Source organism: Salvelinus alpinus, chromosome 10, assembly GCF_045679555.1.
Source record: "Salvelinus alpinus chromosome 10, SLU_Salpinus.1, whole genome shotgun sequence".
Taxonomy (NCBI): domain Eukaryota; kingdom Metazoa; phylum Chordata; class Actinopteri; order Salmoniformes; family Salmonidae; genus Salvelinus; species Salvelinus alpinus.
Genome location: NC_092095.1, coordinates 49,870,945 through 49,897,584, shown reverse-complemented (window position 1 = coordinate 49,897,584; position 26,640 = coordinate 49,870,945). Strand labels below are relative to the sequence as shown.

General features: G+C 46.8%; 1 protein-coding gene across 1 annotated transcript in view; it reads right to left on the bottom strand.

The window, feature by feature from the left end:
- LOC139532194 (aryl hydrocarbon receptor-like) overlaps window positions 1–26,640 on the bottom strand; it is an 84,410-nt gene that overhangs the window by 39,524 nt on the left and 18,246 nt on the right. Inside the window, exons 4-7 of the mRNA XM_071329498.1 lie at window positions 19,297–19,412; window positions 9,936–10,025; window positions 7,620–7,743; window positions 4,996–5,129 (exon numbers count right to left, since the gene is read on the bottom strand). Of these exons, the coding sequence (XP_071185599.1) occupies window positions 4,996–5,129; window positions 7,620–7,743; window positions 9,936–10,025; window positions 19,297–19,412 (464 nt within the window). The remainder of the gene's footprint in view (window positions 1–4,995; window positions 5,130–7,619; window positions 7,744–9,935; window positions 10,026–19,296; window positions 19,413–26,640) is intronic.

The window sequence follows — 26,640 nt, the reverse complement described above, 5'->3', positions numbered from 1 at the left end:
AGAATGTCATTAGAGTTCCCAGTACTTCAGCAAAATGAGGAAAAGCAAAATGATTCAATTAACTTGTTCACTATTCTTCTACTAGAGTCAGATACAATACACCATGCTGTATGTAATAACCATCATATAATAGGAGCATGATGTTTAGGATGGAATTGATGACACCAGGTGAGACTTGGACTGCGTCCTAAATGGCACCCTATTCCCAATTTAGCACACTGATTTTGACAAGGGCTTATAGGGCTCTGGTCAAAAAGTTGTGCACTATATAGTGAATAGGGTGTCATTTGGAAAACAACATTGTACAAGGCTGAGGGGGCCTTGAGGGGAGACGGAAGTCATTGAAGATTAGAGAACATGCAAGGAAGGGATAAAACACACCAAAGTACTGTAATGTAACTGGATACTTTGTCCTCCGCTCTGAGTCCTCTGTAGTGATTACATCAACAATTCAAAGATGAGATAAAAATAGTACACAAAGTTTATGAGAGCGGTAAATGGTGGAATTCATTTCTTTCTTCTGATTGATGAGTTGAAGTTGGGCCTCGTCCTCCCTTCTTCTCTTCTCATCTCAACTAACCTCTCCCTAACTCTCTCCACCCCTCCTCTGCTCTCCTTTTTCCTACTTCTCCTCCTCCTCTCCTCTCGGCATGTATCCTCTCATGCGAGGTCAGTATGGTGTGGTGGGTCTTATGTCCCTCTCCTCCCAAGAGCACCTCCTCCCAGCTGCCCACTGCACTGAGGCTAGGAAACACTGTCACCACCGATAAATCCACTATAATTGAGAATTTCAATAAGGATCTTTCTACGGCTGGCCATGCTTTCCACCTGGCTACCCCTACCCCGGTTAACAGCCCTGAACCCCCCACAGCAACTCGCCCAAGCCTCCCCCATTTCTCCTTCACCCAAATCCAAATTGCTGATGTTCTGAAAGAGCTGCAAAATCTGGACCCCTACAAATCAGCCGGGCTAGATAATCTGCCGAAATTGTTGCAACCCCTATTACTAGCCTGTTCAACCTCTCTTTTGTATCGTCTGAGATTCCCAAAGATTGGAAAGCTGCCACGGTCATCCCCCTCTTCAAAGGGGGAGCCACTCTAGACCCAAACTGTTACAGACCTATATCTACCCTACCCTTCCTTTCAAAGGTCTTCGAAAGCCAAGTTAACAAACAGAATACCGACCATTTCGAATCCCACTGTACCTTCTCCGCTATGCAATCTGGTTTCAGAGCTGGTCATGGGTGCACCTTAGCCATGCTCAAGGTCCTAAACAATATCATAACTGCCATCGATAAGAGACAATACTGTGCAGCCGTATTCATCGACCTGGCCAAAGCTTTCGACTCTGTCAATCACCACATTCTTATCGGCAGACTCAACAGCCTTGGTTTCTCAAATGACTGCCTCGCCTGGTTCACCAACTACTTCTCTGATAGAGTTCAGTGTGTCAAATCGGAGGGCCTGTTGTCCGGACCTCTTGCAGTCTCTATGGGGGTGCCACAGGGTTCAATTCTCGGCCCGACTCTCTTCTCTGTATACATCAATGATGTCGCTCTTGCTGCTGGTGATTCTCTGATCCACCTCTACACAGACGACACCATTCTGTACACTTCTGGCCCTTCTTTGGACACTGTGTTAACTAACTTCCAGACGAGCTTCAATGCCATACAACTCTCCTTCCGTGGCCTCCAACTGCTCTTAAATGCAAGTAAAACTAAATGCATGCTCTTCAACCGATCGCTGCCCGCACCTGCCCGCCCGTCCAGCATCACTACTCTGGACGGTTCTGACTTAGAATATGCGGACAACTACAAATACCTAGGTGTCTGGTTAGACTGTAAACTCTCCTTCCAGACTCACATTAAGCATCTCCAATCCAAAATTAAATCTAGAATCGGCTTCCTATTTTGCAACAAAGCATCCTTCACTCATGCTGCCAAACATACCCTCGTAAAACTGACCATCCTACCGAAAATTATTCATGATTATTATTTGACCATGCTTGTCACTTATGAACATTTTTGAACATCTTGGCATAGTTCTGTTATAATCTCCACCCGGCACAGCCAGAAGAGGACTGGCCACCCCTCATAGCCTGGTTCCTCTCTAGGTTTCTTCCTAGGTTTTGGCCTTTCTAGGGAGTTTTTCCTAGCCACCGTGCTTCTACACCTGCATTACTAGCTGTTTGGGGTTTTAGGCTGGGTGTCTGTACAGCACTTCGAGATATTAGCTGATGTACGAAGGGCTATATAAAATAAAATTGATTGATTGATTGATTGATTGATCCTCGACTTCGGCGATGTCATTTACAAAATAGCCTACAACACTCTTACTCAACAAATTGGATGCAGTCTATCACAGTGCCATCCGTTTTGTCACCAAAGCCCCATATACTACCCACCACTGCGACCTGTACGCTCTGGTTGGCTGGCCCTCGCTTCATACTCGTTGCCAAACCCACTGGCTCCAGGTCATCTACAAGTCTTTGCTAGGTAAAGCCCCGCCTTATCTTTGCTCACTGGTCACCATAGCAGCACCCACCCGTAGCACGCGCTCCAGCAGGTATATTTCACTGGTCACCCCCAATGCCAATTCCTACTTTGGCCACCTTTCCTTCCAGTTCTCTGCTGCCAATGACTGGAACGAACTGCAAAAATCACTGAAGCTGGAGACTCATATCTCCCTCACTAACTTTAAGCACTAGCTGTGAGAGCAGCTCACAGATCACTGCACCTATACATAGCCCATCTGTAAATAGCCCATCCAACTACCTCATCCCCATACTGTATTTATTTATTTATCTTGCTCCTTTGCACCCCAGTATCTCTACTTGCACATTCATCTTCTGCACATCTATCACTCCAGTGTTTAATTGCTATATTGTAATTACATCACCACCATGGCCTATTTATTGCCTTACCTCCCTTACCTTATTTGCACACACATGTATATAGACTTTTTCTACTGTATTATTGACTGTATGTTTGTTTATTCCATGTGTAACTCTGTGTTGTTGTATGTGTCGAACTGCTTTGCTTTATCTTGGCCAGGTCGCAGTTGTAAATGAGAACTTGTTCTCAACTAGCCTACCTGGTTAAATAAAGGTGAAATAAAAAAATAAAAAATCTCTCCCTAGCATTTATTGATCCTGCTGGGCATAAGGCGAGGTGCAATAATCTACCCTCAAATAGCAATAGGATTACCAAAACAATGCTATGGAAATTAGACTGAGGCAGACCCTGGGCTTACCGCTCACGCAAATGACCTCCACAGAGTTGGGAAGTACCCCGATCTTACTCTCCTCTTCCCTTCCCCTCCCCTACCACCAGCCCCCCACTTCTCTGCATGGTCACGTTCTGTACCGGTGAGATGGAGTCTAGGAAGAGCGCAGGAGAGGAGGGCGCGAGGGGGTCTCCCCCTTCTGCTCACCAGGCAGGAGAGCCCACTATGACACACCCACGCCACCACCATGAGCTCTGCATGCCAGATTTAACAGCAAGCACAGGCTGATATCCCTCACAGCTCTCTGAGTATGCTATACTAACTGCACGCAGACTATACTCTAGGCCCCTACAGCAATACATTTACTTGTATGTTACTGTGTTCTAGCCCAGTCAATGTGCTCTCTCTCTCTCTCTCTCTCTCTCTCTCTCTCTCTCTCTCTCTCTCTCTCTCTCTCTCTCTCTCTCTCTCTCTCTCTCTCTCTCTCTCTCTCTCTCTCTCTCTCTCTCTCTCTCTCTCTCTCTCTCTCTCTCTCTCTCTCTCTCTCTCTCTCTCTCTGTCTGTCTGTCTGTCTGTCTGTCTGTCTGTCTGTCTGTCTGTCTCTGTCTGTCTGTCTGTCTGTCTGTCTGTCTGTCTGTCTGTCTGTGGTATCCAGCACAACCCTTTAGTCTGAGGAGAAGATTGAGCTCTTTGGGAGTCCTCGAGCTACTCTGACTAAGCAAATTCCTCTCTGGGTGCTCTCCTCCTCTGGAAGGCAGATTAAAGCCCTTTTCCCCACGACCCTGTGGCTCTTTAAGACGGATTACTGAGGGTGGGTAGTGGCTTCTGATCCCGCCGTGGTCTGAAGTGGTACGACACCACGCTGACCAGGCTAATAGGCTCTCTAGCTACTGTAGCTGGGAGAAAATAGAGAAAATCCTTTGGCCTCAGAGTGCTGGGCTTCTGATGGAGAAGTGGAGAAAGGGGGTGGTAGGGCCAGGAAGGATAGGGGGAGGCAGGGGTGCAGGAGTCAGAAGTGAACGGGAGCCCTGTATTTTCTAGCTGGGAGAAAATAGCATCCTTTGGTCTCACACCACTGGGCTTCTGCTGAGGAGAGGGGGGGATGAGGGGGGGGGCAGAGGAAGTGGGAGGTAGGGGTCTGAATGGGGGAGGTAGCCCTGGAAAGTAGAATGCTCAGAGTTCTGCAGAGGGAGGATAGGTGCCCCCGCATAGGGGGGTAGGGGAGATTTAGTAGTTCAGGGGTCAGTAATGGAGGGTAGCTCTGGGATAAGGGGGGAGGTGGTACAGTAGCACTGTAAAGCGCCTGCCTCTGGGGCTCTCTGGCGGGAGTCGGGACACCCCACGCCAGGGGCCAGACTAGAAGTGTCTGGGTATTCCCAGGCCTTTGTTCTTGTACGGCTCAGCCTCCCTCAGTACAGTCATGGGACACAGTCACAGTGGCAAAGTAGGCCGGAACACTCTCTTCTAATAAAGCTGATGTCTCGAGGTGTGATCTGACACACACACACTTGTAGACGTACGCATGCAAGCAAGAATGCAGTACACATGGAAGTAAGGACGCTCGCACGCACAGACACTTACACGCCTTCTCCCTTATATCCACGCATATACAGGCCATAAGTCCAACAATGGCTGTCTTCAATGGAAGGCAAATCTCGAACATGAGCTCAAACATCATTGCAAGAATAATATTCCTAAAAGGAGACATGTCAGTCTCCAGTACTCCTGTGCATATGAGGTTGAGAGAGGAGGAATATGATTGGTTACTAACCAGGAAGCCAGAGGAGTTGTCGAGGAGACAGCGGAAGCGACAGACGAAGTTCCTCTCCAGGAAGGAGGAGTTCTCTGGAGGCAACTGATCAGGGTTATACGTCACCAGGGATGAGCTGGGGACTGGCTTTCCATCTGAGGAATAGAAACAGGTCAAGGACCAAGTCAAATCACTATATTCAATGCCTACGTCATCTGTAGTCTATTAATATGTCTGTTGAACAGAGTTTAACAGGGTCCAGATGCTCCCACGTTATGTTTGGTGTGTATGTGCATGTGTGTGCGCGTGCACTTATGTGTGTGTGTGGGTGTGTAGCTCCAGTGTGTCCCTCCCTCTTCTCCATTCCGTCCCTGTTCTAAAGTACCACGGTAACGCTACGGTAGCTAGCTCTAACCCCTGCCTAATTAAAACAGACGGCTGTGTGTGTTCTAACATTTACCCTGCAAGTCATGGAGAGCCTGATAAAGGTCACCTCCCTCTCTCCATCTTCTCTACTCTCTCTCTCTCTCTCTCTCTCTCTCTCTCTCTCTCTCTCTCTCTCTCTCTCTCTCTCTCTCTCTCTCTCTCTCTCTCTCTCTCTCTCTATGCTCTTTCTCTCTCCCCCTCCTCCTCTCTCTTTCTCTCATCTCCTTCCCTCGCTGTACAGAGCTCAGCTGGGTGGAATTGGGGTCAGCTGTTTTTAGGGAAGAGTTAACCCGTTGGGTCTGAGTGACTTCAGGCTGACTCATTGCAGATCTTCGTTTGATCATGTTTTCATCTCTTTTTTCTCTGCTAGTCGTGAACGTCAACCAGTGTGGTGTATGCTGTCACCGTATGTGTCACTTTAAAGTTAAACAACGACTTCACTACGACTAACTGCCATACTGAAACAAAGCATCTCCTTTTTATCTTTGGTTTTTTTCTGCTAGTAGTTTACCTCAGCCCCTTCTACAAGTTCAATTTCAGTATGGCATATATACTGTATGTATGCCATCTGTACATTTTCAACAAAGCATCAAACATACATCGCTAGCTAAACTTAGCAAAAAAAGAAACGTCCCTTTCTCAGGACCCTGTCCTTCAAAGATAATTCATAAAAATCCAAATAACTTCACAGATCTTCATTGTAAAGGGTTTAAACACTAGTTTCCCATGCTTGTTCAATGAACCACAAACAATGAATGAACATGCACCTGTGGAACGGTTGTTAAGACACTAACAGCTTACAGACGGTAGGCAATTAAGGACACAGTTAGGACACTAAAGAGGACACTAAAGAGGCCTTTCTACTGACTCTGAAAAACACCAAAAGAAAGATGCCCAGGGTCCCTGCTCATCTGCGTGAACGTGCCTTAGGCATGCTGCAAGGAGGCATGAGGACTGCAGATGTGGCCAGGGCAAATGTCCTAAATGTCCTAAATTGCAATGTCCGTACTGTGAGACGCCGAAGACAGCGCTACAGGGAGACAGGACGGACAGCTCATCATCCTCGCAGTGGCAGACCACGTGTAACAACACCTGCACAGGATCGGTACATCCGAGCATCACACCTGCGGGACAGGTACAGGATGGCAACAACAACTGCCCGAGTTACACCAGGAACGCACAATCCCTCCATCAGTGCTCAGACTTTCCGCAATAGGCTGAGAGAGGCTGGACTGAGGGCTTGTAGGCATGTTGTAAGGCAGGGCCTCACCAGACATCACCGGCAACAATGTTGCCTAAGGGCACAAACCCACCGTTGCTGGACCAGACAGGACTGGCAGAAAGTGCTCTTCACTGGCGAGTTGCGATTTTGTCTCACCAGGGGTGATGTTCGGAATCGTGTTTATCGTCAAAGTAATGAGCGTTACACCGAGGCCTGTACTCTGGAGCGGGATCGATTTGGAGGTGGAGGGTCCGTCATGGTCTGGGGCGGTATGTCACAGCATCATCGGACTGAGCTTGTTGTCATTGCAGGCAATCTCAACGCTGTGGGTTACAGGGAAGACATCCTCCTCCCTCATGTGGTACCCTTCCTGCAGGCTCATCCTGACATGACCCTCCAGCATGACAATGCCACCAGCCATACTGCTCGTTCTGTGCATGATTTCCTTCAAGACAGGAATGTCAGTCTTCTGCCATGGCCAGAGAAGAGCCCGGATCTCAATCCCATTGAGCACGTTCTTGGACCTGTTGGATCGGAGGGTGAGTGCTAGGGCCATTTCCCCCCAGAAATGTCCGGGAACTTGCAGGTGCCTTGGTGGAAGAGTGGGGTAACATCTCACAGCAAGAACTGGCAAATCTGGTGCAGTCCATGAGGAGGAGATGCACTGCAGTACTTAATGCAGCTGGTGGCCACACCAGATACTGACTGTTACTTTTTATTTTAATCCCCCCCCTTTGTTCAGGGACACATTATTCCATTTCTGTTAGTCACATGTCTGTGGAACTTGTTCAGTTTATGTCTCAGTTGTTGAATCTTGTTATGTTCATACAAACATTTACACATGTTAAGTTTGCTGAAAATAAACGCAGTTGACAGTGAGAGGACGTTTCTTTTTTTTTGCTGAGTTCAGTCATGTGAAAGGCTCACAGTGGCTTCGAACAGATTTGTGAAAATGGGTCGGCCCGGGATAGACAGTGAGACGCAGTGTAAGACTGACCTGGGGGTGACTCCGCCTGCTGGGGTGCGGCCGGGGGGTCGAGAGCCCAGTGGAGGTTCCTCCTAAACTCCTGCTGGTCCTCAGTGTGGATCAGATCAAACACACTCTGGTGCATCACGTCCGTCTGGAACAAGGAGAGAAAGAGAGAGGTCTTTGGAACGGTCACGTGCACCAACACATAGGACTGGGAACTATTGTCTGACTTACTGAAAAAAGGATCTAAACACAACTGAATTCACTCCTGTAGAATCAGTAAGATGATGCGCACACACACACACACACACACACACACACACACACACACACACACACACACACACACACACACACACACACACACACACACACACACACACACACACACACACACACACACTCAACTCCTTGTTTTGTGGGCTTGCGGCGAGGAGGAAGGTTAGGGCATGAGCTGGACCACCTCAGAGAGTTGGTGACATGGACACAGAGAGTGGTGACATGGACACAGCACAGCCCGAGGTTCCGTGTCACACTAGCATCTCAGTGCTACCTCTCATTACCATACACACAGCTCCACGACAGGCAGCCACATCCAAGGGGATTTCGGTTAGCGCTGTAGATGTGAAGTGATGGTTGTTGAAATGAAACAAGGCCTTGAGAGGTGTGGTTCACACTGTGGGAACATTTATTCTACAGCAGCTTGCAGTTACAGCAATGTGAACACCACAGGAGGTTGGTGGCACCTTAATTGGGGAGGACGGGCTCATGGTAATGGCTGGAGCGGAATTAAGGGAATGGTAATCATATACATTTGATGCCATTCCATTTGCTCCTTTCCAGTCATTATTATGAGCCGTCCTACCCTCAGCAGCCTCCACTGATGAACACAGAGAGAAAGAAAGCGAGAGCTAGAGGGAGAGAGAGAGAGAGAAGGAAAGAGAGAGAGAGAATGAAAGAGAGAGAAGGAAAGATAGAGAGAATGAAAGAGAGAGAAGGAAAGAGAGAGAAGAAAAGGGAGAAAGAGGGAAAGAGAGAGAGAAGGAAAGAGAGAAGGAAAGGGAGAGAGAGAGAGATAGAGAGAGAGAGAGAGAGAGAGAGAGAGAGAGAGAGAGAGAGAGAGAGAGAGAGAAAGAGAGAGAGAGAGAGAGAGAGAGAGAGAGAGAGAGAGAGAGAGAGAGAGAGAGAGAGAGAGAGAGAGAGAGAGAGAGAGAGAGAGAGAGAGAGAGAAGGAAGGAAAGGGAGAAAGAGAGAAAGAGAGAAAGAGAGAAAGAGAGAGAGAAGGAAAGGGAGAAGGAAAGGGAGAAGGAAAGGGAGAGAGAGAGAGAGAGAGAGAGAGAGAGAGAGAGAGAGAGAGAGAGAGAGAGAGAGAGAGAGAGAAGGAGAAAGAGAGCTTTAGTGGGTGATATTAATTGCAAATACAGCTTAACCCAACTGTGTACGCAAGCATGGATGTTATCAAAAACTGATCCAACCTGAATAAATAAGGCTATTAGAGCAGTTAATCAGCTGCCGGGGGTTAAATCAATGAAACAAACGTAGGACAGACAGTATGCATGCTTATAGAGGTCTGTGATTAAATATGCTATCGATCAGCTCTTATTAACTGATTAACCCGCGTTTGACCTCTCTGGACGGGGTTATCAAACTCTTATCCAGTGGAAATCCGGACTCAAGCAAGCTAAAGCACTTAGCACAGAGCAGGGCTGGGTACCAGAGGGCATTGAGGGCAAGACTAGGTAACGGAGGGGGGCGGAGGTGGGGCAAAAGGGCAGGCAAGGACACAAGGCGGTGTTGGGTGAAGGTTGGCACTGTACAGTAGCATATTTATGTTCACCCTCATTCTGGCTGTAACTGTTGGGACAAAGAAGGGGCAGGATGCAGTAGAGTGTATTACAGGGCTCTCCAAACCCTGTTCCTGGAGAGCTACCCTCCTGTAGGTTTTCACTCCCACCCCAGTTGTAACTAACATGATTCAGCTTATCAACCAGCTAATTATTAGAATCAGGTGCGCTAGATTCGGTTTGGCACAAAAACCTGTAGGACTATAGTTTTCAGTCCGTGTCCCAGCACTCCCTGGGTCGTTCTATAGTAAATAGAATGAGGGCAGAGTCATGTAGAGCCTAGTCCAACTGGCTTGGCCTAGGCTAACCTCGTCCAGACTCCCTCTGTGCCATGCTGTGGCTCTGTAGGCAGGCCAATCCTCCTCTCTCTGCTGTGTGTGTGTGCGTGCACGCGCGTTTGAGCAGCAGTGTGTGTGTGTGTACAATGTATGGCGTGTGTGGTGCGTGTGCCAGTGGGTTTGAGTGGCTACGAGCCCTGTGATCAGCAGCAGAGACTTACTTGGTGGAATCCCAGGTAATCCTGAATGGTGTGAGAGGAGTAGAATATGATCCCCTCTGCAGTGATGACCAGGACAAAACCATTGAGGGCCTGAGGAGGGAGAACAAGTCACAACAGACAGGAAGTTAGGGAATGTCCTTCACTGCGTACTGCTATCAAAGACGTTTAGAGAGTGCAATTATTTCGGCTGGACAAAGAGGATATAGAGGAGATTGACGCAAATGAATAACAGCTTCTGAATGATTGCGTTCGGTATCCATCACGAGAAGACAGTGACGACCCATATTCTAGTGATACATTTGTGCCATTTGGTGTGTTTTGTGATTCACTGCCAACACCAAGCGTGTATAAAACAGCAGGACAGACTACAGCGTGCAGACAGACAAGACAGATTCCTGAGGACAGGAGGTCCTATCAAACCTGGTCTATTCTGACAGACACAACTGAGCGAGGGGGAAACGGAAGGTGGGAAACAGAGGGCAACAAAGAGAAACTGCAATGACACGGGCATGACACCACTTCAGGCTGTGGAGGAGAGGGGGAGGAGAGGAGAGGAGGAGAGGGGGAGGAGAGGAGAGGAGGAGAGGGGGAGGAGAGGAGAGGAGGAGAGGAGAGGGGGAGGAGAGGAGAGGGGGAGAGGAGAGGAGGAGAGGAGAGGGGGAGGAGAGGAGAGGGGGAGAGGAGCAGTGAAGGAGAGGAGAGGAGGAGAGGCAAGCGGCCCCACTGAGAACGTGTCACCTGAACACAAAGACAGGCTGGAGATGGGGAGGAGGGGAGGAAGAGGGGGAGGTGTGAGAGAGAAAGGGAGGGGGCAGGGGTGCAGGTCACAGAACCATACAGAGTGTCTCACACTTTGCTATTCCATCTCCCCCCACAATGCTCAGGGGCAAAGGAGTCGTTCCGTCGCTCTGTTCGCTTTAGGTGTGTATGCGTGCGTGGGTACACGTTCCTTAAACCAACCGACGGCACTACAGGGCAGCTGTCCTGATACTCACATCCTCGAATACCCCATCATATTCATTTCCAACATGTCAGCAACGAGAACCCCATTACACAAGCTACAGTGGATGGAAACTATAGCCTCATAGCCTACCATACACGGTCATTATCTTCCTTTTTCCACGGATGGTACCCAGAGAAACATAACCCAGATAATATCAGGTTGGATGATTCCATCCCTTTTGCAAGTAAATAGCTACAGTGGGGCAAAAAAGTATTTAGTCAGCCACCAATTGTGCAAGTTCTCCCACTTAAAAAGATGAGAGAGGCCTGTAATTTTCATCATAGGTACACTTCAACTATGACAGACAAAATGAGAAAAAAAATCCAGAAAATCACATTGTAGGATTTTTTATGAATTTATTTGCAAATTATGGTGGAAAATAAGTATTTGGTCAATAACAAAAGTTTATCTCAATACTTTGTTATATACCCTTTGTTGGCAATGACAGAGGTCAAACGTTTTCTGTAAGTCTTCACAAGGTTTTCACACACTGTTGCTGGTATTTTGGCCCATTCCTCCATGCAGATCTCCTCTAGAGCAGTGATGTTTTGGGGCTGTTGCTGGGCAACACGGACTTTCAACTCCCTCCAAAGATTTTCTATGGGGTTGAGATCTGGAGACTGGCTAGGCCACTCCAGGACCTTGAAATGCTTCTTACGAAGCCACTCCTTCGTTGCCCGGGCGGTGTGTTTGGGATCATTGTCATGCTGAAAGACCCAGCCACATTTCATCTTCAATGCCCTTGCTGATGGAAGGAGGTTTTCACTCAAAATCTCACGATACATGGCCCCATTCATTCTGTCCTTTACACGGATCAGTCGTCCTGGTCCCTTTGCAGAAAAACAGCCCCAAAGCATGATGTTTCCACCCCCATGCTTCACAGTAGGTATGGTGTTCTTTGGATGCAACTCAGCATTCTTTGTCCTCGAGTTGAGTTTTTACCAAAAAAGTTATATTTTGGTTTCATCTGACCATATGACATTCTCCCAATCTTCTTCTGGATCATCCAAATGCTCTCTAGCAAACTTCAGACGGGCCTGGACATGTACTGGCTTAACCAGGGGGACACGTCTGGCACTGCAGGATTTGAGTCCCTGGCGGCGTAGTGTGTTACTGATGGTAGGCTTTGTTACTTTGGTCCCAGCTCTCTGCAGGTCATTCACTAGGTCCCCCCGTGTGGTTCTGGGATTTTTGCTCACCGTTCTTGTGATCATTTTGACCCCACGGGGTGAGATCTTGCGTGGAGCCCCAGATCGAGGGAGATTATCAGTGGTCTTATATGTCTTCCATTTCCTAATAATTGCTCCCACAGTTGATTTCTTCAAACCAAGATGCTTACCTATTTCAGATTCAGTCTTCCCAGCCTGGTGCAGGTCTACAATTTTGTTTCTGGTGTCCTTTGACAGCTCTTTGGTCTTGGTCATAGTGGAGTTTGGAGTGTGACTGTTTGAGGTTGTGGACAGGTGTCTTTTATACTGATAACAAGTTCAAACAGGTGCCATTAATACAGGTAACGAGTGGAGGACAGAGGAGCCTCTTAAAGAAGAAGTTACAGGTCTGAGAGCCAGAAATCTTGCTTGTTTGTAGGTGACCAAATACTTATTTTCCACCATAATTTGCAAATAAATTCATTAAAAATCCTACAATGTGATTTTCTGGATTTTTTTTTCTCATTTTGTCTGTCATAGTTGAAGTGTACCTCTGATGAAAATTACAGGCCTCTCTCGTCTTTTTAAGTGGGAGAACTTGCACAATTGGTGGCTGACTAAATACTTTTTTGCCCCACTGTATATGACTCAAATTCTACCTGGCAGACCCAAAATCATATTCCCCCAGTTAGCGCTGTGCAGCGTACTACTTAGCGTTTGTCTGGGTAAGCTATAATGAACTCAAGGGCCACACACTGCTTGTCCTGGCCTGCCTTTATTTCTGTCTTTAAACCTGAAGGCTCCTAGTCCTGTCTGAAACCCTGACATCCATGGGATCCCGAGGAGCCTCGCAGCTGCCTGAAGGCTCCTAGTCCTGTCTGAAACCCTGACATCCATGGGATCCCGAGGAGCCTCGCTCAGTTTCTTCTTTATTATGCAGGCCTACGCTCTCTCAAAAAACACCCAGAAAGCTGCCACCCCCACTGTCACCCCAGGCCATCTGTAAGTCCTTCCATCTCTCCTCCTCAGCAGCCCCGTCCTCCACTTCCTAGTTCTATCTCCGTGGCCCGACGCCCCCACACCGTACATAAACACTCAGAAAGCAGAGCGGTGTTCAGGCTCTCTGTATAAATATTTAGACTCTTCTGTCTAGCTGAAGAACACACAGCCCCCTCCCTGGGGGGGGGGGGGGGACTTGGGCAGTCACCAAAAATCTTGATCAAAAATGTATTTTTCATATTTCATGGGGCTGTGGACATCATGCACTTGTCCAGGATGAAAGAACGCTGCCTGCTGTAGTTATAGCGGCCGTCAGCAGACAGAACAAAACACAGAGTGGCAAGGGGATGTGAGAGGCGCACTGGGAATGGAGAGAGAGAAAAGATCACGGGAGAGGAAGGAGAGGAAGGATGAAGGGAGATTGAAAGAGAGAGGGCTACGAAAAAGAGAGAGATGGAGTGAGAGAGAGATTGAGAGAGAGAAAAAAACAGGACAAGGGAATGATAGAGAGAACGGGGAATGGATAGAGGGAAAGAGGCTGGTTGAAAGATCAGAGAGGGGGAGAGCAAGCCTGTTCCAGTCTGCAACATGGCACAGCTAGTTGTTTGTTTTCCCAGCCTGTATGCTATCTGGTCTGGATGTATGCCCCCTAACAGAGTGACAGCAAACACTGGCACAGACCTGCAGGGCAAACACTGGCACAGACTGGCAGGCCAAACACTGAAACAGTATGGTAGGCCAGACACTGGAACAGTATGGCAGGCCAAACACTGGCACAGACTGGCAGGCCAAACACTGGCACAGACTGGCAGGTCAAACTCTGGAACAGTATGGCAGGCCAAACACTGGCACAGACTGGCAGGCCAAACACTGGCACAGACTGGCAGGTCAAACTCTGGAACAGTATGGCAGGCCAAACACTGGCACAGACTGGCAGGCCAAACACTGGCACAGACTGGCAGGTCAAACTCTGGAACAGTATGGCAGGCCAAACACTGGCACAGACTGGCAGGCCAAACACTGGCACAGACTGGCAGGCCAAACACTGGCACAGACTGGCAGGTCAAACTCTGGAACAGTATGGCAGGCCAAACACTGGCACAGACAGGCAGGGCAAACACTGGAACAGTATGGCAGGCCAAACACTGGCACAGACTGGCAGGCCAAACACTGGCACAGACTGGCAGGCCAAACACTGGCACAGACTGGCAGGGCAAACAATGTCACAGACTGGCAGGCCATAGGGAACACACACGGGTGCATTCCTTTTTTGTACAATCAGTTGTTTTACTTTTTGGTATGTACTGATATTGTACTGATATTGATTCTCCCATGCCTTTAGTGAACTTTAAAATGCTTGTGGAATTATATTTTGATCCACTGAAAAAGTAACCTGAATGACGTGGACTAAAAAAAGGTCAAGTACATTAGGCTATATGGAGAATATCAAATAACACCTTTCTGCTCTCATTTTACCGCCCTTTTCAATAATGGATGTCCTCACAGTCACTCTATAATTCATGGCCAAGTGTCTGAAATGGAACATAGCAAGACAGCCAGCCCTGGTCAGAAATAGCCTGTCCTCTCCACCACTCCCCCTCCCTTCTGCTTCCCCCATCTCTTCTCTTTCCGGCCCTCTCAACAGCATGAATAAGGACCTCGCCTTCATTTAGCATCTCTCTCTCTCCCTCTCTCTCTCTTTCCCCCTCAAATACAATAGTTCCCTCATTTCCTCCCCTCCAAGCCTCTCTCTCTCTCTCTCTCTCTCTCTCTGTAGCTCAGCCTGTCTTAAGAGATTCTGTGTTGACTGTTCTGGCACGGTGTGATTCTGCATGATGGCACAACAGGGGATGCTGCAGATGAAGCAGATCACATCTCCCCTGACTGAACATCCAGTACAGAGCAGGGCAGAATATAGAGCATTGTCCCTTTAAAGGACAATTCCACTCAAAAACAATATTTTGGTATTTGTTTCATTAGTTAACTGTTGATACAGTCTCAAAGAACAGGGCAGAATAGAGAACTGTCCCTTTAAGTTCAGGGTCAAATAGGGCACTGTCCCTGTAAGTGCAGGACAGAATAGAGCATTGTCTTTGATGGCACCAAAGTAGGCTATGGCATGGACATAACTTTTGAAGCTACTCTAAATGTGCAAACTAATCAGCTGGTCTCAGCAGGCCTGGTACAACCTTTTCTTTCTAGGCTGAGATCCTGTATGTTAAGGAAAGAGCCCAATAACCACAAGCAGTACTTAACTTTCCCCCATAGAAATAGAATTAGAACACTATCATTATACAGTTGAAGTCGGAAGTTTACATACACTTAGGTTGGAGTCTTAAAACTCGTTTTTCAACCACTCCACAAATTTCTTGTTTACAAACTATAGTTTTGGCAAGTCGGTTAGGACATCTACTCACACAAGTGATTTTTCCAAAAATTGTTTACAGACAGATTATTTCACTTATAATTCACTGTATCACAATTCCAATGGGTCAAAAGTTTACATACACTAAGTTGACTGTGCTTTTAAACAGCTTGGAAAATTCCAGAAAATTATGTTATGGCTTTAGAAGCTTCTGATAGGCTAATTGACATAATTTGAGTCAATTGGAGGTGTACCTGTGGATGTATTTCAAGGCCTACCTTCAAACTCAATGCCTCTTTGCTTGACATCATGGGAAAATAAAAATAAATCAGCCAAGACCGCAGAAAAAAAATTGTAGACCACCACAAGTCTGGTTCATCCTTGGGAGCAATTTCCAAACGCCTGAAGGTACCACATTCATCTGTACAAACAATAGTACGCAAGTATAAACACCATGGGACCACGCAGCCGTCATACTGCTCAGGAAGGGGACGCGTTCTGTCTCCTAGAGATGAACATACTTTGGTGTGAAAAGTGAAAATCAATCCCAGAACAACAGCAAAGGACCTTGTGAAGATGCTGGAGGAAACAGGTACAAAAGTATCTATATCCACAGTAAAACGAGTCCTATATCGACATAACCTGAAAGGCTGCACAGCAAGGAAGAAGCCACTGCTCCAAAACCGCCATAAAAAAGCCAGACAACGGTTTGCAACTGCACATGGGGACAAAGATCGTACTTTTTGGAGAAATGTCCTCTGGTCTGATGAAACTGTTTGGCCATAATAACCATCGTTATGTTTGGAGGAAAAAGGGGGAGGCTTGCAAGCTGAAGAACACCATCCCAACCGTGAAGCATGGGGGTGGCAGCATCATGTTGTGGGGGTGCTTTGCTGCAGGAGGGACTGGTGCACTTCACAAAATAGATGGCATCATGAGGTAGAACAATTACGTGGATATATTGAAGCAACATCTCAAGACATCAGTCAGGAAGTTAAAGCTTGGTCGCAAATAGGTCTTCCAAATGGACAATGACCCCAAGCATACTTCCAAAGTTGTGGCAAAATGGCTTAAGGACAACAAAGTCAAGGCATGAGTGGCCATCACAAAGCCCTGACCTCAATCCCATAGAAAATACTAATTGAGTGTGTGTAAACTTCTGACCCACTGGGAATGTGATGAAATAAATAAATAATTCTCTCTACTATTATTCTGACATGTCACATTCTTAAAATAAAGTGGTGATCATAACTGACAGGGAATGTTTACTAGGATTAAATGTCAGTAATTGTGATAAACTGAGTTCACATGTATTTGGCTAAGGTGTATGTAAACTTCTGACTTCAGCTGTATATATCTATGCTTGTCCCCATGTGGCTCACTCCCTCTACAAGACAGACTTTCCATGTGTGCCATGTTGTGCCTGCTGTGTGTGAGAGCCCTGCAGTCTCCTGTCTCACCTGCCTCTCTATCAAGGCTCTTACTGTGCCTGCCTGGGAAGGCTTTCAATCTAAGCACTGCTCACTTAACTTAGCTACGCTTCAGCCAGACAGCTCTCTCTCTCTCTCAATTCAATTCAATTCAATTCAAGGGGCTTTATTGGCATGGGAAACATGTGTTAACATTGCCAAAGCAAGTGAGGTAGGTAATATACAAAAGTCAAATAAACAATAAAAATGAACAGTAAACATTACACATACAGAAGTTTCAAAACAATAAAGACATTACAAATGTCATATTATATATATGCAGTGTTGTAACAATGTACAAATGGTTAAAGCACACAAGTTAAAATAAATAAACATAAATATGGGTTGTATTTACAGTGGTGTTTGTTCTTCACTGGTTGCCCTTTTCTTGTGGCAACAGGTCACAAATCTTGCTGCTGTGATGGCACACTGTGGAATTTCACCCAGTAGATATGGGAGTTTATCAAAATTGGATTTGTTTTCGAATTCTTTGTGGATCTGTGTAATCTGAGGGAAATATGTCTCTCTAATATGGTCATACATTGGGCAGGAGGTTAGGAAGTGCAGCTCAGTTTCCACCTCATTTTGTGGGCAGTGTGCACATAGCCTGTCTTCTCTTGAGAGCCATGTCTGCCTACGGCGGCCTTTCTCAATAGCAAGGCTATGCTCACTGAGTCTGTACATAGTCAAAGCTTTCCTTAAGTTTGGGTCAGTCACAGTGGTCAGGTATTCTGCCACTGTGTACTCTCTGTTTAGGGCCAAATAGCATTCTAGTTTGCTCTGTTTTTTTGTTAATTCTTTCCAATGTGTCAAGTAATTATCTTTTTGTTTTCTCATGATTTGGTTGGGTCTAATTGTGCTGTTGTCCTGGGGCTCTGTGGGGTGTGTTTGTGTTTGTGAACAGAGCCCTAGGACCAGCTTGCTTAGGGGACTCTTCTCCAGGTTCATCTCTCTGTAGGTGATGGCTTTGTTATGGAAGGTTTGGGAATCGCTTCCTTTTAGGTGGTTGTAGAATTTAACGGCTCTTTTCTGGATTTTGATAATTAGTGGGTATCGGCCTAATTCTGCTCTGCATGCATTATTTGGTGTTCTACGTTGTACACGGAGGATATTTTTGCAGAATTCTGCATGCAGAGTCTCAATTTGGTGTTTGTCCCATTTTGTGAAATCTTGGTTGGTGAGCGGACCCCAGACCTCACAACCATAAAGGGCAATGGGCTCTATGACTGATTCAAGTATTTTTAGCCAGATCCTAATTGGTATGTTGAAATTTATGTTCCTTTTGATGGCATAGAAGGCCCTTCTTGCCTTGTCTCTCAGATCGTTCACAGCTTTGTGGAAGTTACCTGTGGTGCTGATGTTTAGGCCGAGGTATGTATAGTTTTTTGTGTGCTCTAGGGCAACGGTGTCTAGATGGAATTTGTGGTCCTGGTGACTGGACCTTTTTTGGAACACCATTATTTTGGTCTTACTGAGATTTACTGTCAGGGCCCAGGTCTGACAGAATCTGTGCAGAAGATCTAGGTGCTGCTGTAGGCCCTCCTTGGTTGGTGACAGAAGCACCAGATCATCAGCAAACAGTAGACATTTGACTTCGGATTCTATTTCACAAAATGGGACAAACACCAAATTGAGACTCTGCATGCAGAATTCTGCAAAAATATCCTCCGTGTACAACGTAGAACACCAAATAATGCATGCAGAGCAGAATTAGGCCGATACCCACTAATTATCAAAATCCAGAAAAGAGCCGTTAAATTCTACAACCACCTAAAAGGAAGCGATTCCCAAACCTTCCATAACAAAGCCATCTCTCTCTCTCTCTCTCTCTCTCTCTCTCTCTCTCTCTCTCTCTCTCTCTCTCTCTCTCTCGCCATGCTCTCTTTCGCCAGGCTTTCTCTCTCCAGGCTCTCTCTCTCTCTCGCTCTCTCTCTCCCTCTCCAAGCGCGTGGCATGCTTAAGGGAAAGAACAGAAGTCCAGAGAGTTTGGGGAAATGCTAAGACATGTAGCTATGCACTGTGGCAGGCAGGCAGCGTGCTCTATAAAACCAGCCCTGATCTGAAGCGAGACACGCTAGATGAGATGAGCTTCACAGAGTGAGTCGTCTTATGTCTCCTGGTCAGTTTGGAGTAGAGAGGAGTAGACCAGATGTGCCTGGGCTGCAGGTGGTGGTGTGTGTATAGATGTGTGTGTATGCGGGTGCATGTGTGTGTGTGTATGTGGACAGATAGCTCATAGTATTTCTTGACATAATGGAACATTTTGATGCAATGATTTGAAACATATTTTGATACAGTTACAGTGCACAGAATGTATGGTGTAGTGCAGGCGTCAGCTGGGGTATCACTGCTTGTCATGTTGGGCCTGCCCACCAACCTGCAATAGGAGTTCACCCTCGGGCATCCAGCCATCCACCAATCCCGTTGTCTTGCTGTTGTCATGGTTACCACCGTTGGCCTTCAACCCCTTGCAAGCGTGGGTCTTCAGGGCAACTATAGAGTGAGAGAGAGTGAGAGAGAGAGTGAGAGAGAGAGAGAGAGAGAGAGAGAGAGAGAGAGAGAGAGAGAGAGAGAGAGAGAGAGAGAGAGAGAGAGAGAGAGAGAGAGAGAGAGAGAGAGAGAGAGAGAGAGAGACAGAGAGAGAGACAGAGAGACAGAGAGAGAGCTTAAGTCTTTGAAATAGTGTTTACAGAGAACTGCTGTGAATGTCAGAGTGCTTTATAAACACACAGGCATGACAAGTCCCTAGCTCATTAACAATTCATTAAACACCATCTCTGAACAGGCTCATTTACTTTGACTAGCAAACAACAAACGCCATCCACCACCACAAATATGAAACCAATCATATGGCATTGATAATGAAAACTTTAAACCGTTTGAAGGGGGCTTTAAAGGCTGATGTGGGTTCTGCCAGCATTCCAGGTTTTCCCAGCAGGCATTGCGGGGTGCTTTCTTTAGCCTAGTCTAGCACATGCTGCTGTCTATTCTCGCTCTCTGTAGCTGTGCTAATGGCTCATGTCTGCTCTGACTGAGCCCATGTTAGTTTGAAGTACTACTGATGTGTTTGCAAACATTCATTATGAGAGGAGGATGATCCAGTGAAGCAGACAACATTGGCCTGGACAGAAGGAGGAGAAGACCATGGGGGGATAGGGGGGAGGAGAAGACCATGGGGGGATAGGGGGGAGGAGAAGAACATGGAGGGGATAGGGGGGGAGGAGAAGACCATGGAGGGGATAGGGGGAGGAGAAGACCATGGAGGGGATAGGGGGAGGAGAAGACCATGGAGGGGATAGGGGGAGAAAGAGAAGGAGGAGATATGGGAATGAAAAGAGCTAAAGCCTTACAATAAGACACTGAGATAAAGTATTCTGAATTATTAGTATACTGAATATGCTTTCGAAAATAGAGAGAGAGAGAGAGAGAGAGAGAGAGAGAGAGAGAGAGAGAGAGAGAGAGAGAGAGAGAGTAAGAAAGAGAGAGAGAAAGAGAGAAAGAGAGAGACAGAGAGAGAAAATACAAGAATGAGGGAGTGAGAGAGGGAAAGAAAAAACTGAGTAAGAGAGAGAGAAAACAAAGAGAGGGAGTGAAAGAGAGAAAAGTGAAGGACAGACAGGACAGTGTCGTTTTTTCACTTGTGTGAGACGTGGAAAAGGCATTAGTGTTGTACGGCGAGAGAAAGGTCACCAACAGGTGTGACATCTCTACAGCACCTCTAAAGCTGGAGCGTCACTCTGGAGCCTCACTCTGTCCAGTGTGTGTGTGTGTGAGTGTGTGTGTGTATGCCCATCACTCAGTCTGCCCTCACCGGAGAACTAACTAGGAGTACTCTACCCACAGTACCCCCTCCACATCCCACATGGTCCACAGTCTGGATCACAGGCTCAAACCAGTAGCCTGGCCCTACAATATTGATATACCGCTAAATACCACACACACACATATAGCTCTAAGAAACACATATTAGGAGTCAAAATGAACGTATCATATTGGATGTAGGCTACTGCTCAACTGTAGAAAATGAAGTTTGAGTTGTAACACAAGAGTCTTTCAGCATGACCCCTATACAACTCCCTGACCCCTGAGCAGTGTGACCAACACACAGGTCTATAGTGATCTGGAGTAGGACTTGATTGAGGGGGCTGGGAGTTGAGGCTAGAGGGGACAGTAGAGGGGTCACAAGGTCAACACACCCACCATCCTAGGACTCAGTTGTGGGGGTTAAGTCTATCGCCATCAGGTCAATGTGCTGGGGGTCAGACCCAGACTCAGACCCAGACCCAGACTCAGACTCAGACCCAGACTCAAACTCAGAACCAGACTCAGACCCATTATCAGACCCAGACTCAAACTCAGACTCAGACCCAAACTCAGAACCATACTCATAATCAGACCCAGACACAGATTCATACTGACACACTAAACCCTTCTGCTTGGCAATGATATAAACTCATCTACTGGGAAGTATCAGTAAAAGAATACAAATCAGCATTCCTTTTCTGTTTGGTGAAGATAAGTTCAACTTGATAGAAAAAAGTTTCAGCTCTGTTTAATCCGTTAGAAAAAGAAAAAAAAGGCACCCTAACACAGTTTAATTAATACACGACCAAACAATGTTCCCCTGCTCCTCAATGAGAAAGATTTGACTCTGTTTTGACGGAGACAAATGGAGAAGTTGAAACGTTAAAAGCCAAGGGGAAGCATTGGAAAGAGATTGAAGGCTTTCTGCCTCGTCTACATCGGTCTGTTCCTTCAAAGGCATTGTGGGAGTTCTGTGGCCTCTTTCCCATGGCTTTAGCTGGATCCCACCAGCGACAGGGCTAAAAGGCCAGGCGGCCAGCACGCAACCGATGGTACTCCTCAGGACCCCAACACAGTCTCTGTGACTGGAAGGCAAAACAGGGATACTAATCGTCTTCACCTTGAGTGCAGAGATCCCCTGAAACTCATTGTCCAAACGAGTAGAAGGATTTGAAATGATAGAAACTCTCATAGCATTCCACGTAGAGTATAAAAGGGGTTGGGAAACGCAGGTTCACCGTGACTAGAGACAACAGAAATACTATACTTAACCTTTTACTCAGCGATTCCTTGTTGTAAAGACGAGTGAAAATGAGTTGAAGTGATATGAGCTGTATATTGTAGCCTCTCTGATCGCAGACAGAACTTTACAGAGGGTAAAAAAATAAACTGCAAATGAACAAGTACATCTGTAAAGTGGACAACAGATAATGGCTTCAAAGACAAACCGCTGATATTGATGTGAGGTTGGTGTTGGCGCACAATATCACCAATGACCCTCATAGCAGTCCCTGTTTAAAAGGGGATTGGGAAATGCTGCTCTATGAGGGACAGAACAAGCTAAGGGACATACTACAAGTACACTACAGTACAGTATATTACACTACAATGCAGTACAGTGCACTACAGTACATTACAGTACATTATACTACACTACATAGGGTCTAGTGCCTGTCTATCAGTCAGCTTGGGGTTAAAAGCGTGCTACCCTCTCTCTCACACACCCAACGTTGCTCTCACGAACACGGACCTGTATCTCATTTCCACAATGAAGCAGTAGAGCAGTAGCGTGTCAGTCTCTCTTCCTCTCTCTCTTCCTTCTCTCTCTTCCTCTCTCTCTTCCTCTCTCTCTTCCCCTCTCTCTTCCTTCTCTCTCTTCCTCTCTCTCTTCCTCTCTCTCTTCCTCTCTCTATTCCTTCTCTCTCTTCCTTCTCTCTCTTCCTTCTCTCTCTTCCTTCTCTCTCTTTCTCTCCGGCCAACAAGGAAGAGTATTCCTAGTTAGCGGGGATGTTTCCCAAGCTGCCTGAAATCTCGAGTCAGGTAGCTAGTGAAGCATGTGGAAGAGAGGCTGAACATCAATTGGGTGAAAGTGGGCGGTCGGATCATCCTCACAGAACATGAATTAACATGCTGGTGCAAATAGCGTAGCGGTGGTTTTCTGGAGAAGAAGAAGAGACGGCTCCTTGCTGCTATTCTGGACAGAACAGAACAGGTTTCAGTTAGAACCCTGGCTCCTGGAACTCATATCCATCCCGTCTCGCCAACACAATCAACTCTTTCATTCAACATAGAGATCAACTGGATTCTGGAATGCTCATAATTAACCCAGCGCTTGCCAAACATTCTACGTACTTAGCCCTAGAAATCAACAGCCCAGACAGGAGAAAATCCACTATAACGTCAGCTGTAGCTGGTGTTAGCTTGACGGCAAGCGCCATTACATCACACCGGTCTAAGTGAATGAACAGGGGAGCGATGAGCGCTTTCTCTGAGACAGAGTGCAGTGTCGTGGAACCACACAGGCTGCTGCTGCTGTTGAAGGGAGAGCCGGGAGATGAGAGGCATGTCAGCCATCAAACGTTAACACCAGGGCCTATTTGTGCGCCGCGTTACGTGTTGATGACACCACAGAAGCAGCAGATGCCTGTGACACACACACAGCGCCCGGGGCGCCTAGGAAACAGCACGTGCTTTTGACTCCGTAGAACAAGGGGAGTGCCTGCCTGCCGCCCGCTTACTGAACACACACACTCCCTGTTGGCATAATGTGGTGGCAGCCAACAAGCAATATAAACATCCGAATAGGAGCTCCTCAGTTCCAGTGTACAGAAGACCGACTCCATCGGGGTGGTCCACCACCGCCATTCTCTAACCTCCCTACCTCTGGCTGTGACTCTGTGGCTGAGTGCACTGGGGATAGATGGCTACTGTACTGCATACTGTAACAGCAAACGGTATTGTACTGTTGTAAATATATGGCTGTGTGGTTGAGTGCATACCCATGCACTTTTCGGAGCTGTCTACATACCACCACAGACTGAGGCTGGCACTAAAACCGCACTCAATGAGCTGTATTCCGCCATAAGCGAACAGGAAAATGCTCATCCAGAGGCAGCGCTCCTAGTGGCCGGGGACTTTAATGCAGTTTTACCTAATTTCTATCAGCATGATAAATGTGCAACCAGAGGGAAAAAAATTCTAGCCCACCTTTAATCCACACACAGAGACGTGTACAAAGCTCTCCCTCGCCCTCCATTTGGCAAATCTGGCCATAACTCGATCCTCCTGATTCATGCTTACAAGCAAAAATTAAAGCAGGAAGCACTAGTGACTTGGTCTATAAAAAGTGGTAGGGCAAGCAGATGCTAAACTACAGGACTGTTTTGCTAGCACAGACTGGAATATGTTCCGGGATTCTTCCGATGGCTTTGAGGAGTACACCACATCAGTCACTGGCTTTATCAATAAGTGCATCGAGGATGTCGTCCCCACAGTGACTGTACGTACATACCCCAACCAGAAGCCATGGATTACAGGCAACATTCGCACTGAGCTAAAGGGTAGAGCTGCCGCTTTCAAGGAGCGGGACTCTAACTGGGAAGCTTATAAGAAATCCTGCTATGCCCTCTGACGAACCATCAAACAGACAAAGCGTCAATACAGGACGAAGATCGAATCGTACTATACCAGCTCTGACTCTCGTCGGATGTGGTAGGGCTTACAGACTACAAAGGGAAGCACAGCCGAGAGCTGCCCAGTGACACGAGCCTACCAGACGAGCTAAATAACCTCTATGCTTGCAAGTAACACTGAAACATGCATGAGAGCATCAGCTGTTCCGGATGACTGTGTGATCACGCTCTCCGCAGCCGATGTGAGTAAAACCTTTAAACAGGTCACCATTCACAAGGCCGCTGGGCCAGACGGATTACCAGGGCGTGTACTCTGAGAATGCGCTAACCAACTGGTAAGTGTCTTTACTGACATTTTCAACCTCTCCCTGTCTGAGTCTGTAATACCAACATGTTTGAAGCAGACCACCATAGTCCCTGTGCCCAAGAGCACTAAGGTAACCTGCCTAAATGACTACTGACTCGTAGCACTCACGTCTGTAGACATGAAATGCTTTGAAAGGCTGGTCATGGCTCAAATCAACACCATTATCCCAGAAACCCTAGACCCACTCGAATTTGCATACCGCCCTAACAGATCCACAGATGATGCAATCTCTATTGCACTCCACACTGCCCTTTCCACACCTGGACAAAGGTAACACCTATGTGAGAATGCTTTTCATTGACTACAGCTCAGCGTTCAACACCATAGTGCCCTCAAAGCTCATCACTAAGCTAAGGACCGTGGGACTAAACACCTCCCTCTGGAACTGGATCCTGGACCTTCCTGACGGGCCGCCCCCCAGGTGGTAAGGTAACAACACATCCACCACGCTGATCCTCAACATGGGGGCCCCTCAGGAGTGTGTGCTCAGTCCCGTCCTGTACTCCCTGTTCACTCATGACTGCACGGCCAGGCTCCAACACCATAATTAAGTTTGCAGATGACACAACAGTGGTAGGCCTGATCACCGACAACGATGAGACAGCCTATAGGGAGGAGGTCAGAGACCTGACTGTGGGGTGCAAGGACAACAACTTCTCCCTCAACGTGATCAAGACAAAGGAGACAATTGTGGACTACAAGAAAAAGAGGAGCCCCCATTCTCATCAACGGGGCTGTAGTGGAGCAGGTTGAGAGCTTCAAGTTCCTTGGCGTCCACATCACTAATAAACTAACATGGTCCAAGCACATCAAGACAGTCGTGAAGAGGGCACGACAAAACTTATTGCCCCTCAGGAGACTGAAAATATTTGGCATGGGTCCTCAGATCCTCAAAAGGTTTTACAGCTGCACCATCGAGAGCATCCTGATGGGTTGCATCACTGCCTGTTATGGCAACTGCACGGCCTCTGACCGCAAGGCACTACAGAGGGTAGTGCGTACGGCCCAGTACATCACTGGGGCCAAGCTTCCTGCCATCCAGGACCTCATTACCAGGCGATGTCAGAGGAAGGCCCTAAAAATTGTCAAAGACTCCAGCCACCCTAGTCATAGACTGTTCTCTCTGCTACCGCACGGCAAGCGGTACAGGAGTGGCAAGTCTAGGTCCAAGAGGCTTCTAAAAGAGGCCCCCCCGCTACGCTGCTGCTACTCTCTGTTATTATCCACTTTAATAACTCTACCTACATGTACATAATTACCTCAATTACCTCGACACCGGTGCCCCCGCACATTGACACATTGACTCTGTACCGGTACCCCCTGTATATAGCCCAGCTATTGTTATTTACTGCTGCTCTTTAATTATTTGTTATTCTTATCTCTTACTTTTTTTAGAGGTATTTTCTTAAAACTGCATTGTTGGTTAAGGGCTTGTAAGTAAGCATTTCACCGTAAGGTCGTAAGGTTGTATTTGGCTAATGTGACAAATAAAATTTGATTTCATTTGATTTGTGACTAACCCTAAAGATGAATTCTGTACTAATGTAAAAAGCTACTGCGCTGTACTATTTTAAAGATGGTTACTGTACTAATGTAATTAGTTACTGCGCTGTACTATTTTAAATATGGTTACTGTACTAATGTAACCAGCTACTGCGCTGTACTATTTTAAAAATGGTTACCGTACTAATGTAAACAGCTACTGCGCTGTACTATTTTAAAGATGGTTACTGTACTAATGTAAACAGCTACTGCGCTGTACTATTTTAAAGATGGTTACTGTACTAATGTAAACAGCTACTGCGCTGTACTATTTTAAAGATGGTTACTGTACTAATGTAAACAGCTACTGCGCTGTACTATTTTAAAGATGGTTACTGTACTAATGTAAACAGCTACTGCGCTGTACTATTTTAAA